The sequence below is a fragment of the Macaca thibetana genome, chromosome 8, assembly GCF_024542745.1.
Source record: "Macaca thibetana thibetana isolate TM-01 chromosome 8, ASM2454274v1, whole genome shotgun sequence".
In the NCBI taxonomy this organism is placed as follows: Eukaryota; Metazoa; Chordata; class Mammalia; order Primates; family Cercopithecidae; genus Macaca; species Macaca thibetana.
The window spans coordinates 63,484,570-63,496,452 of record NC_065585.1 but is presented as its reverse complement, the minus strand read 5'-3'; the positions used below and the strand labels follow the sequence as shown (position 1 = coordinate 63,496,452).

General features: G+C 36.1%; 1 protein-coding gene across 1 annotated transcript; it reads right to left on the bottom strand.

Annotated features, from left to right (window-relative positions):
* Window positions 1-2,747: 2,747 nt before the first annotated feature.
* PMP2 (peripheral myelin protein 2) lies at window positions 2,748-9,899 on the bottom strand. Its single transcript, XM_050802132.1, has 4 exons — window positions 9,695-9,899; window positions 7,215-7,387; window positions 6,902-7,003; window positions 2,748-5,855 (listed from the first exon to the last, which is right to left on the bottom strand). The coding sequence occupies exons 1-4, from the start codon at window positions 9,765-9,767 to the stop codon at window positions 5,805-5,807; spliced, it is 399 nt and encodes a 132-aa protein (XP_050658089.1). The 5' UTR covers window positions 9,768-9,899; the 3' UTR covers window positions 2,748-5,804.
* Window positions 9,900-11,883: the final 1,984 nt, after the last annotated feature.

Below are 11,883 nucleotides of genomic sequence, written 5' to 3'. Positions count from 1 at the left end.
GTATCTTTTAAGTGGAGTATTTAGGCCATTTATATTCAATGTTAGTACTGAGATATGAGGCACTTTTCTATTCATCATGCTATTTGTTACCTGAATACTTTGGTTTTTTTCATTGTGTTATTATTATATGTCTTGTGAGATCTGTGTTTTAATGAAATTCTATTTTGGTGTATTTCAAGGATTTGTTTCAAGATTGAGAGCTCCTTTTAGCAGTTCTTGTAGTGCTAGCTTGGTAGTGGTGAATTCTCTCAGCATTTGTTTGTCTGGAAATATTGTTATCTTTCCTTCATTTATGAAGCTTAGTTTTGCTGGATACAAAATTCTTGTCTGATAATTGTTTTTGTTTAAGGAGACTAAAAATAGGACCCCAATTGCTTCTAGCTTATAGGGTTTCTGCTGAGAAATCTGCTGTTAATCTGATAGGTTTTCCTTTACAAGTTACCTAATGCTTTTGCATCACAGTTCTTAAGATTCTTTTTGCCTTGACTTTATATAACCTGGTGATTATCTTTTTGTGATGAATTTCCCAGATGTTCTTTGAGCTTCTTGTATGTGGATGTCTAGATCTCTAGCAAGGCCAGGGAAGTTTTCCTCAATTATTTCCCAAAATATGTTTTCCAAAGTTTCTCTTCTTCCTTGGAAACACCAATTATTCTTAGGTTTAGTCCCAAACTTCTTGGAGGCTCTTTTCATTTTTTTAAAATTCTTTTTTCTTTGTCTTTGATGGATTAGGTTAATTCAAAAGCCTTGTCTTCACGTTCTGATCTTCTTTCTTCTGCTTGTTTGATTCTATTGCTGAGAGTTTCCAGTGCATTTTGCATTTCTCTAAGTGTGTCCTTTATTTCCAGAAGATGTGATTTTTAAAATTTATGCTATCTATTTCAAAGAAGAATTTTCCTTTCATATCCTGTATCATGTTTTTGATTTCTTTAAGTTGGACTTCACGTTTCTCTTGTGCTTCCTTGATTAGCTTAAGAATCGACCTTCTGAATTCTTTTTCTGGCAATTCAGAGATTTCATCTTGACTTGAATCCATTGCTGGTGAGCTGGTATGATCTTTCGAGAATGTTAAAGAAACGTGTTTTGTCATATTACCAGAATTGTTTTTCTGGCTCCCTCTTATTTGGGTGGACTATGTCAGAGGGAAGGTCTAGGATTGAAGGAATGAGCATATTCTTTTGTCCCAGGGGGTGCTCCCTTGATGTGATGTTCCCTCACTTCCCCTAGAAGTGGAGCTTCCTGAGAAGCAACCTGTAGTGATTGTTTTTGCTCTTCTGGGTCTAGCCACCCAGTGGAGCTACTGGGTTCTGGGCTGGTACTAGGGAGTGTCTGCAAAGAGTCCTGTGATGTGATCTGTCTTCAGGTCTTGCAGTTGTGAATACCAGCACCTGTTCTGGGGGAAGGTAGAAAGGAAGTAAAGTGGACTCTGTGCTTTTGTTTTTGTTTATTGTGCTGGTTTTGTGTTGGTTGGCTTCCAGCCAGGAGGTGGTGCTTTTGAAAGGGAGGATGCAAACTTGCTCTAGGAACCCCTGGTTAAGGGTTCAGGTTTCCCAGGTGGTGGGCGGGGACATAGAGCTCTTCAAAGATTATGACCTTTGTTTTGGACTACCAGGGTAGGTAGAGAAAGACCACCAGGTAGATAGTGATAGGTGTGTCTGAGCTCAGACTCTTCTTGGGTGGGACTTGCTGTGGCTGCTGTGGGGCATGGGTGTGTGATTCCCAGGCCAATGAAGTTATATTTCCAGGGAGATTATGGCTGCCTCTGCTGAGTCATACAGGTCACCAAGGAAGTGGGGGAAAGTTGTCAGTCACAGGCCTCACCCTGTTCACATGCAGTCCACAGTCCCAAAGGCCAACCTCATTCCCCCTTTAGCCTTCCAGTAGCACCAAGTGTATTTCCAGGAAACCTGTGACCAGGGCTGAGAAGTTTCCCCAGACCACGAGCCACTCCATTGAGAAAGCAAGTAGACTCACAGTTTTTGGCATCTCAGGGAGCCTGCAGTGGTGATCCAGTTCCTTCAAAGGGTCTGTGGATTCTCTCAGCTTTCCTAGTGTGTTCCTGTGGTAGTTCTTGAAGCAAAAGTCTTAATGCTGCTCTGTCCATTGGAGCAGGGCTGCAAGCTAGTCCTGCCTCTAACTGTGTTCTTAACCATCGTGTTATATTAAAAAAGAATTAGAGAATGAAAATTATATTCTGATTCTATTTTTGAATATTACAGAACTCAAGTACTATGGTCTGAATGTTTGTGTACCTCTAAATTTATATGCTGAAATCCTAACTCCCAAGTCGATGGTATTAAGAGGCGGGACCTTTAGAGAGGTGATTAGGTAATGAGAGTAGAGCCCTCATGAATGGGACTAAGGTCCTTATAAAAGAAGCCAAAGAAATCTCATTTTCCCCTTCTACCAAGTGAGGATGCAGCCAGAACGTGCTATCTATGGACCAGGAAACCAGGCCTCACTAGACACTTAATCTACTACACCTTGATCTTAGACTTCCCAGCCTCTAGAACTGTGAGAAACAAATTTCTGTTGTTTATTAGCTATTCAGTTTATTTTTGCTTTGCTGTAGCAGCAGCCCAAATTTACTAAAACTTCAAGTTTTGTTTTATTTTTCCCCTCTTATGGTTGTTTTAAAATCTTTTTCAAATCTAACAAATATACTGTTAGCTGAAATGATTATTTTGCCTCCCTTCTTATCAGTGCAGTTTGACATTTTCTGTTATGAAAATAAAAAGCACTCATAATTTTTGCATAATAGAGAAATTATCTTTATTGAGGAATGCATTTTATAACAAGTTGTATTATCACAAATCTCTAAAAATAACAATGCAATTTTTAAACTCTTATTTTTTGAGTTGGAGCCTGAGGACAAAACAATAATAACAGCAAACAACAACAATAAACAAAAAACCACTTAACACAGACATTTCTAGGCTGAAAAAGAGATGAAGTTGCCAAGGGCAAGGTTTTTTTTTTTTCCAATCGTGTTTGGAAGTAAATTCCAACTCACAGAAAAAGTTGCAAAAATCAGACTATCTCAAAGAAAACACACATACCTTTTACTCAGATTACTCAATTGTTAAATTTTATTTCATTTGCTCTATCAATTGCTCTCTTTCTCTATTTATGTGTATCATATTATTGTTAAATTTTACCTCATTTGTTTATCAATTGTTCTCTTTATGTATGTTTGTGTATACTGTTGCACACACAAATGCACGCAAATATATGTTTCTGAATTTTGTGAGAGTACATTGCATACATTATGGCCCGTTACCTCAAAATACTTTATTGTGTATTTTCCAAGAATAGGAATATTCTTTTACTTAATCAAAGTATACTTGTTATCTGATTGACTGTCTATATTAAAATTTGCCAATTGACCTAACATTGTCCTTTGGAGCATTTATGTTACCTCTAGTATAGGATCCAGTCTAGTATCACTTACTATGTTTAGTTCTCAGGTGTTTCTAATATAATTTAATCTGAAACATTTCCACAACTTTTCTTTGTCTTCTATGATATTGACATTTTTAAAGAATTCAGTCAAAACCCCCTGTCTTTTTCTGTTGTTTTTGTTAAAGTGATGTTGTTTCCTTCCCAGTGTGTCACATTTGAAGGCACATGTTGAACATCCACAGTTTATTGGTGAGGTTAATTTTGATAACCCAGTCAAGAGGTTGTCCATTTTTTTTTCCGTTGCATAGTTACTGTTCTTTCCCCAGAAACTAACAAGCAATCTGTGAGGAGATACTTTAAGCCCAGAATAATATCCTGCTCCTAATCAAAATTTCCCCCTAGCTTTAGCATTGATTGATAATTCTTGCCTGAGCCATATTTACTGTGATGGTTGAAAAATCATGGTTTTCCAATTCCAGAACTCCTTTCATCCACATTTACCAGCTGGCCCGTGACATTCTGTTGTAAAGGAGACACCTTCTCATTTGTCTGTCTATCTATCTATCTATCTATCTATCTATCTATCTATCTATCTATCTTCTATTAGTCATCTATCTATCTACCTATCTATTAATTATGTATCATTATATCAGTATGGATTCATGGATTTCTATTTTTTCCCAATGGTTTATAATTTATTATTTTTCTCAACTATTTTGCTCTCAAATTGGCTCAAGTTTGGCCAATGGGAGCCCCTTCAAGCAGGCTCTATTTTTTGGCAGTATACCTATTATTTTTTTGAACATTACTTTCTGGCACAACAAGATATTTCAGGCTCATCTTGTTTCTACCTTGCCCTTGCTTTGGAATCAGCCATTTTTCCAGGTAGCCCTGGTTCCTTTTAGTGGCAAATTATATTAGACACGAAGATCTGAGTGCTAGGTGTATTCATTTCTGCTGAGGTGTTTTTGTGTCTAAGCCCTTTTGGCAGATAGAATTAGTAAATATATGCATGTGTATACACACACACACATATACACACACATATAGATGCATGTCTAATATCACACACATATATGCATGCAGGCATGTGTATGCAATTATAATACATATAAATGTACATATACATGGTTTAGAAATTATGAATTTATATCAATTCTATTCCATTTCCACATGGTTCTTTCTTGCCTTCCCTGATTTCATATTTGTATGTTCATTTTTCCACAGTGGACATCCTGACTCCCATCAACATCAACATCAACATCAACATGTTTTCTCATTTGCTCAATCATATAATACATCTGAAATAGTTTTATTATTACTTGGGCACAATGAATTGTCCCCCATTCCTGCCTGTCACAAATTACTGGACCTAGTGATTATATGACTAGTTATTTATTTAAAATAAAGGAACTCCTATGTTTACAAAAACTCTTGTACAAAAATGTTTGTAGCAGCTTTATTCATAGCAGCCAAAAATTAGAAATAGCCCAATTGTCTTAATAGTAGAATGGATAAACTGTGATATATTCATACAATGAAATAGTACTTGGTAATAAAAAGAAACAAACTACAGCTGCATGCAACAATATGGATGTATCTCAAATACATTATGGTGAATTTTAAAAAGGCAAACAAAAAAGAATCAATGATGTGTAATTCCCTTTATATGAACAGACAAAATGAATCTATGTGATAGAAACCAAACCACTACTTGCTTTTGGTAGGGATGGAACAGAAAAGGACACTGATTGGGAAGGGGCAGAAAAAAATGTACTAGGATTAAGAAAATGTTTTGTATCTTGATTGGGATGTGAGTTATATGGGTGCATGCATTTGTCACAGTGGACTGAACTCTATATTTAATATCTGTGCATTTAACTGTCTATAAATTATGCATTAATTTTAAAATGTTGGCTGGAGTAGAGGCTACCCCTTTTAGCTGAGACTACAATTCTTTACATTAAAATAGCTCATTCTCCTAGCTTGCCTCATTTCTGATGCTCCTTCCCCATAACTCCCCAGCCCCTGTCAGCATTTGAGTTTGCTACTATGATCAATACCTTGATTTCCTTTTACTAACAAATTATACCCTTTTTATTATAATTTCAAGTATACAAAGTTCAACATAGGTTAGAATTTTGTAGTTAGTTAAATGACATCATCAACTGATCGTGTCTGGCCAATATATATGCTTTAATGTAGTAATAACATGCATGCACATTAAAACTGTTTAAATAACACTGACTTCTAGATTAGTTCTCAGTTTAGGCCTTTGCCTATCTGATATATTAAGACAAAAGCAAAAACAAACATTTGCAGTGTATTCAGGTTTTGTCAATGGAAGCAATTGATTTCCATCATTAAATGATCGAAAGCCACTTCAATGAGGAAACGATTTTTCAGACCTTCTCATAGATTCTGGTGCACACCACGCCCTTCATTTTACATTCCTTAAAAAAGAGAGAGGTTAATTGAGTATCTCAAGTTCAAACCAGAGAACAGAAAATGTGTAATAAAAATAGAAATTCAAAATAAATTCATAAGATTAGTTTAGAAAGGAATAAAATATCAGTTTGTCAGTCTCCAGTAATTCAGAATTATGACCATTGAAATAGAAGAAACAATTTAGAAGTTGATCTATGGCACTGTAAAGGAATTTTTTTAAGTGGCAAGTTTTTATGTATAATTCACTTGCATTTAAATCCAATAATACAGTGATTTTAAAAAATATCTACATATTTGTGTTACCTGGGGAACATTTAAATATAGTGATGGCTCCTCCTCCCCCAAGAGATGTACATTCAGTTATCTGTTTGGGGGCCTCCATATTGGTATTTACTCCCCATGTAAATCTGTTGTGCAGCAAGGGGTAAGAACCACTGTACTAAAGAAAGAAACATCCGGAAGAGTACACGAATCTATTTACATTCAATGTATGTGTTAATTAGTGAACATAAAGCCTTAACCCTTAAAAAAATGGTCAAAGGTCATCACATAAAACCTTTGTCATTATTTTCATCTGCCAACTAGAAGTCTCCAATAAGCTCAGCTTGCTTTATTGACATGATTGATTCTAAGTTAGTATTGGCTCTTGAATGAAAAATGGTGGGATATCTGCAAATAGTCTACAAATGACTTTACAAATAGTCTACAAAATACACCTTGCAGAGTGTATTTTGCTTTTAAAATTTAGACTTGCCTTCTTCTTTGTGAGTCCAAACTGGTAAGATTTACCTAACTTTCTCTAACCTTACTACCATTTTTAGGTATTTTTATTTGTAAAATAACAAATGGCCTATTTTATTTCTAAAATCTTGGGTCAGTACTTGAAGATGAGTCTGTAATAGCTTGAATATCACTTAAGCATCAACTATTACTTTATTCTTAGTCATTTTTATCCATTCATATTCCAAAGAACAAATAATGTTTTGAAAATAATATAATCAAATTATTTATATAGCATTATTTCTCTATTTAGAAGTAAAAATACTCTTACCACTACCATTTTCCCATTCACCAGCTTTCTCTTTATGGTTGTCTCTTTGCCATCCCATCTCTGCACTTGATTCAGTGATCCTCTCTGTAGGGTTACGATGCTCTGCAAAGACAAGGTCATGCAATTGACTTGCCTGAAATTTGTTGATCAAAGAAGCAGTTCTTTCAGTACTGAACCATTTTCATAATAGATGTCTTAGGAGATACACTGCTTTTCAACAGAATGGAGTTTATCCTTTTAAGCACTGGCAGGAATATTCCTCTCTCTCAAGCAGCCCACTGGGCCAAGTTTGAAGAGAAACATTAAAGATTACCTTGGCCTTTCTATTGTCAGCTGTGGTTTCTTCAAATTCCTGGCCTAGCTTGAAGGAGATCTCTGTATTTTTAAAGGTGCTTTCAGTTCGTATAGTTATAATATCTCCTTTCTTGCTGATGATCACAGTGGGTTTGGCCAAATTTCCCAGTTTTCTGGTGGCTAACCCCACACCTGAAAATTAAGATAGTGTTAGAATTATGGTGACCAAGAGAGCATAGCCAAACAGGCTGTGGTGGCCACATCCTTTGCTCAGTGGTGCCCCAGGTGTGTCGATGGCAGGTAATATCACTTACTACTAAGTGTCTCCTCCCATGTTTCACTCCCAATGGAAATACATGCCCAGGACTCACACGTTTTAGGTTTTGTTGTTCCAAAAGTAATGTCTGCAGATTTTCTTTTCTTTTCTTTTTCTTTTTTTTTTAAGGTGGAGTCTCACTCTGTGGCCCAGGTTGGAGTGCAGTGGTGCATCTCGGCTCACTGCAAACTCTGCCTCCCGGGTTCACTCCATTCTCCTGCCTCAGCCTCCCGAGTAGCTGGGACTACAGGTGCCCGCCACCATGCCCTGCTAATTTTTTGTATTTTTTAGTAGAGACAGGGTTTCACCGTGTTAGCCAGGATGATCTTGATCTCCTGACCTCGTGATCTGCCTGCCTCGGCCTCCCAAAGGGCTGGGATTACAGGCGTGAGCCACTGCACCTGGCCAATGTCTGCAGATTTTCAAGAGTTAAAGTTTCCAGCTGAAATAGCTAGTGCAAGTCATCTATTTTTATCACATCCAATCCTATTCCCCATTGAAAATTACTAATTATAGATTTGCATAAATCACTTTAGAGATTTTAGTTTGCATGTACAAATACTATAGATATATTTTTTAAATGAGACTATAGCATATACATATTGTTCCACGATATTTTCCCTCAATACCATATTATGGATATGGAGAAGTATTCCCCTCATATTTTTGATAGAATCTCACTTCTGAAATTTTGTGACTTCTCTATCTAGCTGGTAGGAAAACAACTATCCATCTACCTTTGAGATCTATACTATTATAAATGATCATAGAGAGATAAAATTTTTTTTAAAAAACTCTTCTACATTTCAAAAATGAAACACAATTAGACTCTTAAGTTTACTACCATTATTACCAAGACTATAAAATAGATGGAAAAAGGAAAACGTCAAATAGAAAAATATGAAAGAAAAACTAGTTTTCCAGGAAGCCTCAATGCTTGGATATACTTTTTCCGGTTAAAACGATCTCAAATTTTTATATACTGAATAAGAAGTTAAGAGTTATAGCCAATAAACTATAAACTATATTCTTTCTTCAAATTCTGATTAATCTTTTGTTATTTTATACAGTTTAGGACAATGTTTTTCAAGTTAAATCGTAATCTCTGGGACCGAGCCTGAGAATTTATATTTACCAAATCCCAAGGTGTTATTTTGCACACTAAACTGGAAAACAATGAAATTAGAGAATCCTTCACGGACACTTTCTTTTATTTGGCTTCTTCCTCAGCTGTAAAGTGAAGTCTTTAAATCTAACCGGTCTCACAGTATGAATTCATCCTAGTGTTCCAGGCAACAATGACATGACTTTGCTCATTTTATCTAAAATAGAACATTTTATACAAGCTTTCTGAACAGTTAAGTAAAGCTGTAGGCACTTTGACAAGCACAGCAACCTCAGGTCACTGGCATCACTCTTTGTTATATTCATATAGTTCTGAAAATTCCCAAAGACTCTTCATATCTATTGTGTTTATATCGATGGGACATACTCTAGAAATAGTATAAAATAAAGTTGTTGTAACTAATGACTCGGTTTTCCATCTCCATTCACTGCTCCAACTCCAGAAACGTCTGATGATAGTGAAATTGAGTTTGAGTTTACTGCCACAACTCCAGTTCTTTTTCTCTCAGTAACTTCCCTAGGCTATGAACATAGTATTTTAGGAAGTATTTTTGTTTTTCAAACTCTCTGTATCTACATGATTGTGTAATAAAGGACAACCTAGAGGTAGAGAGAAAAAACTGTTAGTTTAGCTAAAAATTAAAATTTTAAATTAAGGTTTTCTAGGATTTGCATTATATTCAATTCCTTATTTTATGAACACTTTAGTTGCTATGAACGTAGCTCTCAGAAAAGCCAGAAAATGGGTTGACTATGCTTTTAAGCTTTCTTTCCTCTGGATCTGCAACCAAAATTCTCTTGGTATGAAATTGCCCTTGAAATCAGTGGGAGTTTCATGCATTTAAGCAGCTCTCTCATTTAAGTTAAAGTCTATTAAAAGTTACCACAAATAAAATTCAAATAAATTGTCTGAATGACACAAAAAAGATTAATCCTAAAAGAGGAATTACTGCGGCCTGTGCAAACCCCCCGTCTCCTGTTAAAGGTGTTAGATGAAAATGTCATGTAGCTTTCTTAAAAAGGAGCTTTTCAGCAGAACAACAAAAAGCATTTCTTACCCAGAGCTTTCATGTAATCGTCAAAGTTCTCACTCGAGACAAGTTTCCAGGTGCCCAGGAATTTGTTGCTCATCGTGATGGGTGAGAGCTCAACACAGTTCTAAGTGGGATTCAGGAGACTCAGATAAGATGCTGAGGCCTGAGAAGATTCTTTTCAAGGACGCACAAAGCATGTGACTCTTACAGAGAGCCAATGGGGAAAGGCAGTGTCGGGACTAAGCAATGAATGGCTCTTCAATGGCCAGCTGCCCGCCCAATAGGATAAAAGAAAACCCCACATAATACTCCCTTTTGTCTCCAAAAAAATTTATAAAATGAATGAGATTACTATTTGAATCTTCAAAAATTTTTTGATCGATCTTACATTTATAAGAAGGCTTAGGCTCTTCATGCTTTGGAAAAGACTGCATGAATTATGTGATCGTGAATGAATGTGTGTGTGTTTAGGCATGTCGGTCACTCTCAATCCTGAGTCTGCACAATTAAGAATTCTTATTGAAAGGGAAGAAAAAGAGGAAAATGTCTGTAAGTATTATGATAACAGTCACAAATATGTTGTGGGAGAGAAATGTAGGGGAGCAGTGTGAGGAAGTATTCATAGGTAAGAAGGCTTGGCATAGTTCACATATCCCAGGCAGGCAGAGTAGGCAGACAAAGAAGTCAGTCTATTGCAGCAGAGCACAGAAATTGTATTCATGTGATGAAACAAGAAGTAGCACTATAACATGTTCTTTGAGCACAACAAAGATTTTCAGCTAAAAATACTTAAAATCTGAACTAAGCAGGTTCCTGGATACTATAACCATTTGTGTTTAAGTCATTTAAAATGAATCTACAATTTTATAAAGAGGATTTCCTATAGAAAGAGTACTAATGTATATTCAGAACTCGCTATGGGCCAGACACTGTGCTAAGTGCTTAATACTGGTGATCTCATTTAATTATATCACTGACTCCAAGAGTTAGGAACTATTATTACATCCATTTTACCAATGATAAAAATGAGCCTGGGGACATTAGGTAAATTACTTCCAAAAGTTGAATAAGAAGAGGACGGGTCTGAACCCAACATTACTGCCAGTGCCTGGGTTCTGAACCATGATCTTAACCTGCTTCTATTATACTATACCATACATGCTACATGCACAGAGGCCCTGGCCAGAGATCACCTGATGCTGATAGCACCATGATTGGCTAGAAACACTCTTGCTCTTCTCAAAAATCAAGTGGGGTAAAAAAATCAAAAGATCCAGCCTACTATATTACACCAAAGCCCCAGTCTTTGGCCAAGGGGAACAAATGTAAATCCACTTAGAATGTAAGTGTTGCTCTTGAGAATCTCTAATTACTGCTATATCTTTCCTAGCAGGTTTTTTTTTTTTTTTTTTTTTAACCTTAGCATGAATTCTGACTGTGAAACAACTGATTTTACCAAGTTTTATACATTTGGTAAACAGGTTGGCACTGTTTACAACAACAACAACAAAAAACACAAAAATATGATGAATTTGGTCATAACAGGTAGAAACATTGGCAACAAGGGCTCAGGAAACCCAGTCCCATAGCTGTGACATAACTATTGCAGTTATGTAGTTAGAGTTCAAGCTGAACAAAACATGTGAAATCATACACAGTGAGCTGAAGTTTCATTTACATTCCCAGTGCCTGAATAGCTCAAGGTGGGAAAGAAATAGTGAATAGCAAAATTCCTCAACTAACCAACTAACCCAAATCTAAACCCAAGAGAGTGTAATTGGAGGGAGTACATTGTACTGGGATAGAAAAAACAACTATGAAATAAAGAGCTTTTGATTAGTGGATATGTTATTTGATTTTCCAAAACACTTTACAAAAATAATGATATCATTTGTACCTTCAAAACTTTTCTTTTTTTGTCAGCTGTACACTATTAAGGAGTACAGCATTCCGCATTTAGGTTTTCTGCCTAAATAAATGAAGGACCCTCAATCCCTCACCCTCACACTACAGCCGAGACCTTGTATTGAGTGGGACTGCTACAAGAAAGCTGTGTGAATTTTAAGCTGACTCTGTATTGCACATAGGAACAGCAGTGGAGTTTAAAATGTAAACATTGAACCATATGTTTCCAAGACAGAAAACTTATACCTTTGAAGCAATATTAGACCAAGAAAAAAATTTTCTACTTAAGGCTTATCAGCAATTGTACC

Excerpts from the sequence above, each read along its gene's own strand:
- PMP2 (XM_050802132.1), bottom strand. The coding sequence starts at position 9,767 with ATGAGCAACAAATTCCTGGGCACCTGGAAACTTGTCTCGAGTGAGAAC. Across the intron at positions 7,388-9,694 it reads CGATTACATGAAAGCTCTGG|GTGTGGGGTTAGCCACCAGA; the intron begins GTAAGAAATGCT and ends CTTAATTTTCAG. Across the intron at positions 5,856-6,901 it reads TGAATGGGAAAATGGTAGTG|GAATGTAAAATGAAGGGCGT; the intron begins GTAAGAGTATTT and ends CTCTTTTTTAAG.